Here is a 14,223-nt window from a genome sequence, read left to right as displayed (position 1 = left end):
GGCCTTCGTGAGTGGATCAGTGACATTATCTACTGAAGTTACTTTCTACACAGCTACATCGCCTCTCCCGATAATCTCCCTGATAATATGATATCTCCTCTCAATGTGTTTGGACTTCTGATGTGACCTCGGTTCCTTTGCCTGAGCAATCGCTCCAGTATTATCACAGTACAGCTCTACTGGTGACGATATGGAGGGAACAATACCGAGTTCAGTCACAAACTTCTGAATCCAAACTGCGTCCTTCCCTGCATCAGATGCAGCAATATACTCAGCCTCTGTAGTGGAATCTGCAGCCGTCTCTTGCTTAGAACTCTTCCAGCTAACTGCACCTCCATTACAGGTGAATATATAACCGGAGATAGACTTTCTATCATCCACATCTGATTGAAAATCAGAATCTGTAAACCCGTCTAGTCTCAACTCACTTCCTCCATATACCAGAACCATATCCTTAGTTCTTCTCAAGTATATAAGGATGTTCTTGACAGCAGTCCAATGATCAAGTCCTGGGTTGGATTGATACCTGCTAGTCACACTAACAGCATATGCGATATCCGGCCTTGTACACAGCATAACATACATCAGGCTACCTATAGCCGAAGCATAAGGCACTTATGCCATCTTCTCTCTCTCCTTAGGAGTCTTGGGAGACATCGCTTTAGAGAGATGGATACCGTGTCTCACAGGGAGCAATCCTCTTTTGGAATCCTGCATGTTGAACCTCTTCAACACCTTATCCAGATACAAGGCTTGGGATAGACCTATCAATCTTTTCGGTCTATCTCTATAGATCCGAATACCTAGTATATAGGTCGCTTCTCCCAAATCTTTCATGGAGAAAGTATCAGACAACCAGACCTTTACAGAAGTGAGCATACCAACATCATTACCCATCAGCAGAATGTCATCCACGTATAATCCAAGAAAGGCGATCATGCTCCCACTAGCCTTCTTATACACACATGGTTCATCTTCGCTCTTGATGAAGCCAAAGGACTTTACGGCCTCATCAAAACGTCGATTCCAGCTCCTCGAAACCTGCTTAAGACCATAAATGGATCTCTTAAGCTTGCACACCTTGGACTTATCCTTGGATTCAAAACCCTTGGGTTGGTCCATGAATATGTCTTCCTCAATGTATCCGTTGAGGAATGCGGTCTTGACATCCATTTGCCAAACCTCATAATCATAGTGCGCAGCAACGGCTAGCATTATCCTAATGGACTTCAGCATGGCTACAGGCGAGAAAGTCTCCTCATAGTTGACTCCCTGCTTCTGGCGATAACCCTTCGCCACTAGCCTAGCTTTATAGGTCTCTACCTTTCCATTAGCACCAATCTTCCTCTTGAAAATCCATTTGTTCCCTGTAGGTACTATACCTTTAGGAGGATCAACAAGATCCCAGACTTGGTTCTTGCTCATGGAGTCCATCTCGGACTTCATGGCCTCTAGCCATTTAGAAGAATCTATATCTGATATAGCTTCCTCATAAGTGGTAGGATCATCCCTATGATCATTATCTCCATGAACGAACAACTCTTGTACGTTCTCATGGAGATTAAGGTATCTCGTGGGAGTATGAGTTACCCTACCAGACCTTCGAGGTTCTGTGACATTCTCAATCTGAATAGGTGTCTCAACTGTTTTATCAATGTCCATCGAAATGGGCATCTGATCGGTTTGTGGTATTGATGACGCCTCATCAAGTACTATATGCCTTCCCATGCCACCTTCCTGGACAAACAGTTTCTCCAAAAAGATCGCATCTCTACTAATAACAACCCTTTGCTCAGTAAGGAAATAAAAATAGTATCCAAGGCTGTCACTTGGATAACCAACAAACCTGCCTTTCTCGGACCGAGTTTCCAACTTATCGGTCTTCTGCTTCTTAATGAATGCAGGACAACCCCAAATCTTAACGTGCTTAAGACTAGGTGTCCTACCATTCCATATCTCATATGGAGTAGTAGAGACTGACTTGCTTGGAATTCTGTTAAGCAAGTAACACATGGTTTGCAGCGCATATCCCCACATCGAAATTGGGAGATCTGTATAGCTCATCATCGACCGAACCATATCCAACAGGGTACGGTTCCTCCTTTCAGAAACTCCATTCAACTGTGGTGTTCCTGGTGGAGTAAATTGAGAAACAATACCGTGTTCTTTCAAGAAGTCACCAAACTCAGTACTCATGTACTCTCCTCCTCGATCAGATCGAAGAGTCTTGATGCTCTTTCCTTTCTGTTTCTCTACTTCAGCCTTGAATTCCTTGAACTTTTCAAAGGATTCGTGTTTATATTTCATAAGATAAACATACCCAAAACGAGAATAATCATCGGTAAAGGTGATGAAGTAGGAATATCCACCCCTAGCCACTTCACTAAATGGACCACACACATCATTATGTATGAGTTCTAAAACTTCCTTAGCCCTCTCCATTTGTCCCACAAATGGAGTCCTAGTCATCTTGCCTTTAAGACAAGACTTTCAAGTTGAATTGGGTTCAGAATCCAATGGAACTATAAGTCCCATCTTCTCCAACTTACTTATCCTATCATCTGCAACATGCCCTAGTCTAAGGTGCCAAAGTTGCTTTAGACTTGGAATAGATTCGGATACGGTGTTGATCTCAATCGTGTTCGGAATCGTTTCATTTCTAGCTCTAAGATAATAAAGGCCATCGTGTAAATAACTAACGCCAATAACTTTATTACCATAATAAATGTTGCAAACATCATGTCTGAAATCAAACAAGTATCCACTCCTAGTCAAACTAGAAACAGAAATAATGTTCCGATAGGCGTTTGGTAAAACTAAAACACGATCTAGAAATAAAACATGTCCATCCAGATGTAATGAAGTCGACCCCACAGCTTTGGCCGCAACACTTGCTCCATTGCCGATCTTTAGGCAGACCTCATTCCTTCCGAGGACCCTACTGCTTGCTAGCCCCTGCATAGAGGTACAAACGTGTGAGCTTACACCAGTATCAAGAACCCAAGCTGTAGATAAGCTATATGAACCATTGGAACTAACATAACAAGAGATAGACATACCTTATAAAGGTTTCTTTCCCTTATTTGCCTTCAACGAGGCGAGGTACTGCTGACAGTTCCTCTTCCAATGTCCATTCTTGCCGCAGTGGAAACAAGTTCCCTTATCCGCAGCAACCTTTGCCTTGCCCTTATTCTTGGACACCCCTGTTGACTGCTGAGGAACAGAGCCTTTCTTGGACTTCTTATTCTTCTTCCCAGTCTTACTGGAAGAAGTACCAGCCACAAGAACGACTTCCTTATCCTTCCTTTTATTGTTCATAGCATTCTGTGCAGTGACCAACATGTTCAGCAGCTCAGACAACGAACATGATAACTTGTTCATGTGAAAGTTCACAATGAAGCCTGAGAAAGAATCTGGGAGAGACTGAAGAACTAAATCCACATGGAGTTCTTTGTCCATCTGGAACTCAAGCTTCTCAAGCTGTTGAATCAGCCTGATCATCTTCTGCACATGAGCTGCGACTTCAGTTCCCTCCTGCATTCTCACACGGAACAATTCCTTCGATATCTCATATCGTGCGGTCCTGCTATTCTCCCCATAGAGCTCCCTAAGATTCTTCAAGATCTCACGAGAACTCTTCATGTTCTCATGCTGCTTCTGCAACTCATTGCTCATGGAAGCAAGCATATAGCAGGGGACCTTCGTGTCATCAACAAACCACTGATCATATGCGTTCTGTTGATCACTCATAGCATCCTCGCTAGGGAGTTCAATCTCCTGAGCCTCCAGGATATATCCCAGAGCCTCCATGTTTAGGACAATGTTCAGGTTACGGAGCCAGTCCGAAAAGTTAGGCCCAGTGAGCCTATTATCATTCAGTATACACGAGAGAGGATTCATAGATTTCATACTTATCATAACTGTAAAAAATAACAAGATAAAATTAATGAATTTATGTATATATAACCATAATGATCATGGACTTTCAATCAAAATGGTCTCTCACTATCTTTTCGAATCCTACACTTCCAAAATAGGAAACGGGAATCCTAATCGAGAAAAATTCCTAGCGGGTGATTGAATTCTCATAAAATACTAATTCCCTCAGGTACCTGCCATTATTGGAAACAAGTATTCTACAAGTGAACAACTCTTTATTCAGTACATCTCTATGTACGACTTAATCAATTCGGCTCCTAGTACTCTGGACCTCAGGTGCCTGCCGTTATTGGTCCATTATACATAGTTAAGTCTAACCCACCAAACCCTAGATATCAGCTACCTCAGGTGCCTGCCGTTATTGGCAACTGACAATCTAAAACATCACATGTTTTAAAACATTCATGCAAAAAGATCTCTTAGTCTGTCTCGTGCCCCCGTGTGTCCACGACCGACAACTAAAAAAATTAAAACTCTCTGGAGAATGCTTTGGTGGAGAGCCATGACAGAGGTTCGCAACCTCATGCAATTCTCGACTTAATATTTTAATTAGGAAGATTTTCTTTAAGGTGACCTAATTACTATTCGGTTTCACTTTGCACATTATCCGTATTCACACATCACATGCATAAATATGTACTCGGAATCGATAAAAGCATGATCATGGACTTACTATTAGCCTAGTCCTAGAGCCACAAGAATTAAGCAAAATTTCCTAAAGCCCATAATCACACACCATGCTTGAAATTAAAAAAAATGGAAACTAATAGCATAAAAGGAAATAAATTTCGTGCCAATTTTGTAACTCTTTACAAAATATCCAAATATCACATATTAGGAAATTTCCAATTTTGAAAAATATACGAGATATCATATATCTAGTGTATCTTTAAAATTCCTTTTTGATATCAAATATCAAATTTCTAATCTCATTAGAATAGGATATCAAATATCCTATTTCCATAAAATCAAATTTTACGAAAACAATTTTGGTAATTAATTGTTTCGGAAATCTAATTTCCAAAATTATCGAAAATGCCCATTACGCGATTATCGCCGGCTAGGGGCAGCCGACTCTCCTCAGTCATTCCTGACCGAAGGAGCATAACCACCCAAGAAGAGCCGTTCAACTCAGCCGCTGGGCAGCAGCCACCCGGGACAATCCCGAGCAATAGCCACCCGTGCGATAGCGGCTGAAAAATAGTCCGTCTCATTCTTCCAAACAGCCATGGACAAGCAGTTATGAGCAAAGCAACCCAGCAACTCTCAGCAGCTGATCTGAAATATAATAATAATAATAATTCTGTCCGAGATTGACTTGTAATCAACCGAAAGAAAAAAAAATCCGGCAGCCACCAAGCAAACAAAAATTTCTCGAAACAGTAGCCAAACCCCATTATGCCCAGCTTTGATCGAGGACTTTCCTCGGCTACTGAGCAGCAATTGTGCTTCAGCCGAGACAACCAATCCTATTGGATTGTCCTGGGCCGACCACAGAAAAACAATTCCTCATGTCCGATTCGATATTGACTTATCAAACATTTTAATAAATCACAATCAATCACCAAAATTAGACACAAAACATGTATCTAATCGATTAGAAGGGTGGTTCTGATACCACTGTTGGAAAACCGAGCACGTGCGCATCGGAAAGTTTAATTACGGTAAAAATCAAATTTTTATCGTGTGCTCATTTAATCAAAAACTTCAACATCACATCTTGACATAAGAATCGCCTTCTAAACGAATAGATAACATCACATAATGAATCCATAAGAAAAGTTACGAACTTTTCACTAACCTTATTGATTCGAGTCGATCAAATTAACCGTCCAAGTGTCCGGCCTCTAGCTCGTCCACACGAGCACGTCTCCACCGAGATTAGACTCCTCTCGACCCGTACACTCCGATCTAGGTCACCGATCTCGAACGGAATCGTCACGGAATGAAAAGATCTCTTCAAGGACGTCAAGGACAATACCGAAACATCGAATTGGAACCGAGGAAGACTCCGAATTGCCTCAGAAATAACGTGGTTGAGCTGCTGTAATTTTTCAGCTGAAGCCTCCTCTCTTTCTCTCTCATATATCGGGTCTTATTGATAGATCGTTCTCTAGGGTTTTCTATAAGAACATATCTATATATATATTTACCCTAGGGACTAAAATGCAATTATTAATTAATCCGAATTAATTAATAAATTACAAATGAGTCCTCACAATTTAAGTCATCCAATGACTTACCCTTACAGTTAGAAAGAAAGATAAAATAAGTCCTCGACACGAGTTTCCATATATAGACGATCTATTTACAGAAACTCTTCAAATAGAGAAACTATCGTATTTCCTTAATTAGATTTATCCTTGATATTGAACTCGGCTTCAGGATGTGCTAGCACCCTCGCAACCACATTGCAAACCTCGTTCGATAATTAATTTCTAATTAACTTCCTTAATTAGAATTAATTCTTTTCTCGGTTTAGACGCGCTCAATGTGTGTGACTAACTAGGTTCATCATCAAATGACAATGGGATTATAGTATCAACTCATTTGATACTACCAAAAACTCTTTCTGTAACCGAAAGCATAATTCCCAAAATGCCATTGGTTCCCAAAGTTCACGAGTGACACCTAGCAGCATATCGTGACAATCCAAAAGATGACGAATGTATAATTGGAACATTCTGATGAACCTCTGATCGTATATACCATGCACTGAATCCTTTCACTACAAGATCCCGATCTAGCTAGAGCTACTGTAAATGCCAAACTCTATAGCCAATCATATGGATTCTCTAATTTCATTCTTAGATCCGTAACACTTGAACATAAACTCCTTTCTATTCAAGTCTATCTACCCCCGCCGAGGATTTCTCGATCCAGAATAAAACTCATATCCATAGGACATTTTCCCTGTTTACTCAGGTTAGTGAATCCCGTCTTGATCAGACACCTAACTCCAAGTATAACTAACTAAGACCACTATCTGCCGAATACTCACGCTAAGTACAAATACATTAGCAGTAGCAAATCTTAATTACCTATACTTGAGATAGCGTTTCATCTCAGGTCTAAGGACTATATGCACTAATACGATCCAGACAACATTCATTGACATTAGTAAATTACCGTATGAATGTTATCTGCACGTCCCGTTCGACTACTTATCATATAAGTATCCACATATCTGTTATGATAAGAGTTATCAAATAGCATGAGACTCACTATTACATCTTCATTAGTATCTGTATACTAATCATGGAAACAGATAGAGGTGACGATCTATCTGGAGAAATAATGTTCAGTTAAGTCTCCTACGATCGTGAACAGTTTAAAGATATTCTTACTAAATTACTTCGTCACTCATATTCTTAACTCTTAAGAATGAAGTATTCAAAATATCTTAAGGACTTTATTCTAATAAACATAGACAATATACAAATAATAGAATAAGCTTTATTGCCATAAAAGGAATTATCCAAATACATATATCAAGCTCTAGGGCATATCACTAACACCCTCCATGGTCGGCCACCCTCTCATCTCTCTTTCCCCTGATTTGTGGAACCTTGCTCCATATCTTGAATTCAAGAGGACTACATCCAATCCATCATTTCTTGCTCTTTTCCACAAGAAGTAGATTCTTGCTCCCTTTGCTCCCCTCTTAACAAATTTTGGCAGCCCCTTAATCCCCCTTAATTACTCTTAATCTTGATTTGCTTTGCTCCTTAAGAACACATACATAAGGCCTAATTACAAGACAACTTTGACCCTCTAGAACACTTTCTCTCTCAAGCTCTCAACTTTCTCTCAATCCTCTCGAACACTCAAACTCCTTCTCAAGCTCCTTCAATTCGACCAGCTAGCAGCAGCCACAAACCAAGGCCAAAATCAGACACATTTTATCAAGACACCACTCGATTTTCAGGTGACCTCTTCCCTATCCGACCCAAACTTTAAACAGACTACATATCCCACACGTATTCGACCTCTCGAGTACATTGGTGACGTTCAATTTTCTGTTTGAAGCCTCCATCAGCCCGCATCAGATCTGGTCAGTAGCGCCTTCTTCGAGTTTTCTCAATTTTTTTTTACTAGTTTCCTTCCTCCATGACTAAGTCGAGTCACGCCCACATCCCTGGACGAGGCCACCCATGACTCTCTCTCTTCTCCCATGACAAGGAGGTCACGGTCTAAGAGCCTTTTCATCAAACACAATCACCTCTCAAGCCAATCTCTCTCTCTCGGGTCACTGTCTATCTCTCTTGGGTTACACCCTGTGCGGGTCAGCCCGCAACCGTTACAGCCATGGCTACCTCCAGCATTGATCAGAATCCTCCCAGCTGCTATACCGGGCATGGCCACAGCAGCCGCGTCCTCCTCCCCGTCCAACCGGGTCCCCTCTTGCACCTCTTAGGTCACCCGAGCTATAGCCGGTGCTCAGCATCTAGCGCCCTTCCTCCCTCTCTTTCCTTCATTATTTTACCTTGTTTTATAGATCGGGAGCCCCCGAAAGTCCCATGAACAGTCGCAACTCACTAGCAATTTAGGAGACCCGAGAACCCCCTCTCGGTTGCACTTTTTAGTTTCGCTCTGTGCTGAACGGTTTTAGCTCCTTCCAGCCATTTCCCGACTTATTTCCACCTCCATGGTATAGTTATAACATCCTTAAACCCTTTACAGAGGCTAAAACTTAGAGATTTGCGTGTTTATGGGGTGATAAGGCGGTCCTCGACAAGATTTAATACGTGTTTGCATGTGATCGTGTTTGAGGACGATAATACGTTCATATGTTGATGTATTATGTGTTAGCATGATGGAAAAGGGCGTGAATTGAGGATGGGGAGGCCGTCACGACTCGAGAAGGCCAAAGGGCCTCTCGGCTACACTCTAAAGGAGGTGGCCGAGGACCTCCTTGGCTCTCTCGAGCGCGTGACGGGCTCCTCTCCGATTGTAATCGTTTCCCGTGTTTTTACGTTTTCTCGTTTCCCATACCGGTGTCGTTTTATCGATTTCGTTTAATACTTGTTTTATCCATGTTTATGTACATTGCATGTATTTGCCATTGTCAGCATCCCGTTTTGGTCCACCGGCTTCAAGAGGTAAAAATTGTCATTTCTATCGTCTATCAGAGAGAAGTATTTTCAGCTAATTACTCAAGTATTCACATCTTTTGGAAATGGGACATTTTCCTAATTTAACACCAATTTTACAATTTTTTGAAAAAAAAAGACTTTACGGGATGTCTTTGGATTTTACGTGCATCAACTTCAATTGTCAGAGTTCGGGGTGATGCTCGGGACTAAAAAATATTTTTCTATATAATGTCGATCCTCGAATTTTTCTGAACGCAACGATGGTCTTGAAATGTTTTTCGGACATCTGATTGAAAATATTGAATTTTGGAAATAATTGAGCAATTACGGTCAATGCGCGTCAGATGTTTGATATCGATTTTTATCAAGATTCGATCTTCGTCGATACAAATTGGAATCCTCATGAAGCCATTATTTTTTATTTTATTTTGAATTTTTCAATTTCGAAATTTTGATTCCGGAAATGTCGATGGATTCAGGAAAATCGAATTTTGCTTGAAGTGTCCGTACGAATTTTTTAAAAAAAAAGAGAAGAAAAGAGGAAAGAGAAATTTTTTTAAAAAAAAGGTAAAACAAAAGGAAAACAGAACAGATGGCAGAAAGAGTCGGCCACATATGTTGACCAAGTTTCTTGATTTTTTTTCTATTTTCTTTTTTATTTTCCTTTCCTTCTTCTTGCTTTGCAGGTACCTGCAACATCACGCCCATGCCCTGTTTCCTTTCCTTCCTGATCCCATGTCCCTGCAACCAGCAGCCCGTCACGCAACAGTCAACTTCATTTTTTCCTTCTGCTATTTCCTTTCTCCATTGCAAGTTGCCGACAAAATCCCTACTTCTTCTGCTGTAAATCAAGCCCCCTTGAGGCCAGAATGAAAAAAGGCAGTTGACCAACTCTCTCGGTTTCTTCTTCTGCAGACCGCTGGCACCACAAGCTCGGTCTCCTTGGTCTCTCAGCTTTCTCCCTTCATTTCTACGGCCTTGCTTCCTCTTCGACATTTTTCCCTACAGCCGCTACCTCCTTCCCATCCAGCTTATCACCTCGATCACGGCTGCTTAATCTGTGGAAAAACGATCCTTTATCTCGGCGTCTCTGTCTTTCGAGCTCTCCCTCACTCTCGGTGGCAACTTGCAGCAACAGATACATACATAGACACCAGTCCAGCTCCTCGGGATCCTCTGTAGATTTCCTTTTGTTGTAGCAAGCGGATAAAACACCCCGACCTGCTCTGCATTCTTCAGGTTCTGGATCAGTTCGGGGGGCTCCTCCACCGCATCGTCACTGACAGCTCAACCTCCTGCTCCCCTCCGCTTCTTCCTTTGGACGCCAACACCAACTCACCAACGGGGATCCTCACTTGCATCTCGACACAGCACGTTCCCATCTCTCTGCTTCTGTTTTCCTCTCGATAGCAGCTCCAAAGCTAAGTCTCTCTTCCTTTTGCTCTTGTTCCCTTTCACTTCCATTCCATTTCTTCCTCTTGTTCAGTCATTTCCCTTTCTTTTCAATTTCGTTTTGTGTTTGGCAGCTTCCTCCCCTGGACGGCAACCAACAGCATACATTCCTCTCCATCACCATGGCCATGGTCACAGCCATCCTCAGTGGAACCAGCCCCGTGAGCTTTTCCTCAAGCTCCTCAGCTCCCAGTCCATCACCCAACTGCTGTACTAAACCCCCCCAAGCTCCAGTTGCTACTGCTTGTTTGTTACGAGCCTTGACGGCCTCAGCAGCTGAGTGGTCGCCCCTCTATGGACCGACCCAGATGAAACTGAATTAGCCAATTCTTTTGACTACCGGGATGTATGTACACCTTAAAAAAAAAATGGAGTTTCTACTCTCTCATTCACAGCCAATTATACTAGAGAGAAAACATATATACACTGAGAGCTTGTTTGGATATGCAAATGATTATGGAGAGGGTAGATAATTGACAATTATTACACAAATTTATATATTAATTCTCCTTAACCTGCCATAACCCGCACCCAAACAAGCTCTAAGTGCCGATAAACCATACAAGAAGATGAATGCAAAAAATGAGGGTTTACGAGGAGGTTGAAAAGATGACGTCGGCGGCAAATGAGGGACAACAAATTAATCAGGTGCTAGCATGGACCCAAATAAAATAAAATAAAGGTGCCCAGATGATTCACATCCAATATACTTCTTATATCAGCAGGTAGCCCCCTCCCCCCAAAAAAAAAAGAATTAATATTAGCAACATGGCAATAATTTAATGAAATGAACAGAGCTTTCAATTTTCTCTATAAGTTGGCCACTCTGGAAGCCCCCAAGCAACAAACAAAGTTAGAAAGTGGGTGTGTGAGAGAGCGCTCCTCCGGTGGTGAGAGTGGATTGATCTCCACCCATAGGTAATTTCCTACATATTTCCTTTTTAATTGTGTACATCAAAATTAATTGTGAATACCATCTATACCATAATATTGATCCAATCGATCTATGTAACAATTTCATTTAATTTCTGGAAAATAAAAAAAAATTATGAAATGCTATCCATTTGCCTGTTTCCATCTTCGATTAGAGTTTGTGCAAATTATTCATTTTAACCTTTTTGCTGAAAGATTAGGCATACGATCACGTTGCCGGAATTGTCATGGAGGTTCAAGTAAGGCACAACAACAAATTGGTGAAACCATCATCCCCGACCCCATCTCACCTTCGAAAGCTGAAGTTGTCCTTCATAGATCAGCATCAGGGTCCTTACTACCCGGGAATAATCTTTTACTATCACGCGGCCTCTGGTGATGCCAAAAGTGCTTGGACGAGGGTCCATCGACTCGAAGAATCACTTGCCGAGACACTGACCATATTCTACCCTCTAGCAGGGAGAAACGGGGAAGAGGGTGACAACTTTGTGGTTACCTGCAATGACCAAGGTGCCCAGTTTGTGAAGACAAAAGTTAATCGCAGGCTCGATGAGCATCTTCTTGATGGGGGAGCCAGCGGCTCCGACATGCTCCTTACTCGGCCAGTGGTTTCGACCGGAGAAGTGAGGAGCTCCCTGCCCCTGCTTCTTGTTCAAGTCAATGTGTTCGAGTGTGGCGGCTTAGCTGTCAGCGTGCAATGTCTTCATGCCGTCAGCGATATGAGCTCCATATCCAAGTTCATCCATGCGTGGGCTACAACATCTCGTGAGGGCATTACGAAGGTAATCATCCGGCCGAGCTTTGATACCGGAAGCCTATTTCCCATCAAGGAGGAACCTGAAGAATCATTTCCACTGCCGATGGAGGTTGGAGGGGATCAAAAACTGGTATTGAAAAGATTCGTATTCAATGCCGAAGCATTATCGGATTTGAGAGCCAAGATAATGGCCACCTTCGGTTCACAGGACAAAGGAAGTGATTTCCATAAGAAGAGGCCTTCAAGAGTGGAGCTCGTAACAGCCCTCATAAGCAGGGCTCTGATTAGTATAGATCAAGCGAAAACGGGACAACTGAGACCTATGGTATTAGTACACTCCGTAAACTTTCACACAAAAACACAGATCCCGATACCCCAGAACGCATACGGTAACTTGTTTGTGGAGTATGTCAGCTCTCCGTTCTTGCCCAAGGAAGACAGTGATTTAGGATTATTGTGTACACTGTTTGTTTGGCTCAGGGATGGACTGAAGAACTTTGTCGGTCAGCTTGGCAAAGTAAAAGATCCCGAGGAGCTTAGGTTCAAAGTGGCTGCATCACAAGAAAAGTTGGGTGAGCTCATGTCAACAGGAGATGCGATGAATTTAATTCTTTTCACAAGTTGGTGTGATTTCCCCGTCTATGATGTCAATTTTGGTTGGGGGGCGCCGGGCTTGGTAAGTGGATCGAAATTCTACGTAGAATTGATCTTTCTTACGGATACTAAAACTGGAGATGGAATTGAGGCCTGGGTAACCTTGGAGGAAGATAAGATGTCCAGGTTCGAGCGCGATTTAGATATCTTAAGATATGCAAATCTATACCATCTTTTGTGTGGTTTGTAATTTGTTAGCGTTTAATTATTTGAGTTCGTATCACTTGTAATGATCCGTCTGGTTTGTCCCATTGTGATTTACCCCAGAGAGCCGGTTGTTGCCAAGTGACAAGTGATGGGTGACTTCCAGTCGATTATCCCTCGTGCTTGACCTCCCTCGCCTGCCCGCTGCATTGAATTGCCTTCTCTCTCGCCAAATAGCTTCAATGCTTCCTGTGAATGATGCACCAACCCCTTCCATTCGTCCCTCAAATATTAGGGGATTTTGGTAGAAACCTCAACTTATCGTTTGAGTTGTATCATATTGAATTATATAGATTTGTACAGGATGATATATGGAAAGAATTAATTGCATGATAATAACACAATGTCTATACAAGGAAAACTTTGATATGAAATCATTATTTCCTCTATTACTTCCCTGCAAGCTTAACGGGAGTTCTCCATGTGAAGCTTGGATCAAATAGTAGAGAAGCGCGCAGAAGACAGTCCCTTAGACCATCAACAAACTGATCATCAGAACTGATAAACTGAATACGTAGTTGGCTTCGCATGAAACACTCCGAAACAAAGTGATAATTGATCTCAATGTGCTTTGTTCGAGCATGAAAGACCGGATTTGCAATGAGATAAATCACAGAGATGTTATCACACCAAAATGTACGAGGTCAACACTGTGAAAATCCCAACTCCCGAAGTAGTGACTGGAGCCAAATTATCTCCGCTGTAGCATTAGCAAGCCTTGCCTGCGTTTCAAAAACAAAGTGCATTAGACCACGATGATCATCAAAATAACCCCCCACGAATTAAAAACCACTTTGGCATCCAATCCACAGTGAGAGATTGAATGTCGAAATCCTGAACCACGATGAAACCGTCGCGAAATCCCTAGAGCTCCGTTATAAGGCTGTTTGTAGTTCCCAACTATCTACAAATATAATGGTTAAAGTTTCCCGACTGAGTCAGGATCTCTCCTGCAGGGGAAGAAAGGCAATTAACTTTCCGGAGTTTGACGACTCAGCAAGCATTCCGAGGTATGAATGTTTGGTACTTGTTATTTTCAATGACAGATTACTATGATTCAATGATCCAGGTAGAAGTGGGCCGATCTTTTCGGAATCCATCCTTATTAATTTCCTGTTGAGAGAATGAAGAAGGATTGCTCCGTAAAGCGAAAGAGACTAGAATGAAGAAGAATGAGCTACCATTCAA

At 42.0% G+C, this 14,223-nt stretch overlaps 1 protein-coding gene across 3 annotated transcripts; it reads left to right on the top strand.

The window, feature by feature from the left end:
* Positions 1 to 11,244: 11,244 nt before the first annotated feature.
* On the top strand, positions 11,245 to 13,232 carry LOC116191119 (acetyl-CoA-benzylalcohol acetyltransferase-like). Of its 3 annotated transcripts, XM_031520233.1 has the most exons (3): positions 11,245 to 11,405; positions 11,621 to 12,566; positions 12,658 to 13,232. In XM_031520233.1, the coding sequence occupies exons 2-3, from the start codon at positions 11,648 to 11,650 to the stop codon at positions 12,666 to 12,668; spliced, it is 930 nt and encodes a 309-aa protein (XP_031376093.1). In that variant the 5' UTR covers positions 11,245 to 11,405; positions 11,621 to 11,647; the 3' UTR covers positions 12,669 to 13,232. The 3 variants fall into 3 exon arrangements, with proteins under 3 accessions (XP_031376093.1, XP_031376090.1, XP_031376092.1); XM_031520230.1 differs by having other exon boundaries at positions 11,621 to 13,232; XM_031520232.1 differs by having other exon boundaries at positions 11,252 to 11,405; positions 11,616 to 13,232.
* The last annotated feature ends 991 nt before the right edge of the window (positions 13,233 to 14,223 follow it).

This window comes from Punica granatum, chromosome 1, assembly GCF_007655135.1.
Source record: "Punica granatum isolate Tunisia-2019 chromosome 1, ASM765513v2, whole genome shotgun sequence".
Classification (NCBI taxonomy): domain Eukaryota; kingdom Viridiplantae; phylum Streptophyta; class Magnoliopsida; order Myrtales; family Lythraceae; genus Punica; species Punica granatum.
This window is presented reverse-complemented; position numbering and strand designations above follow the sequence as displayed.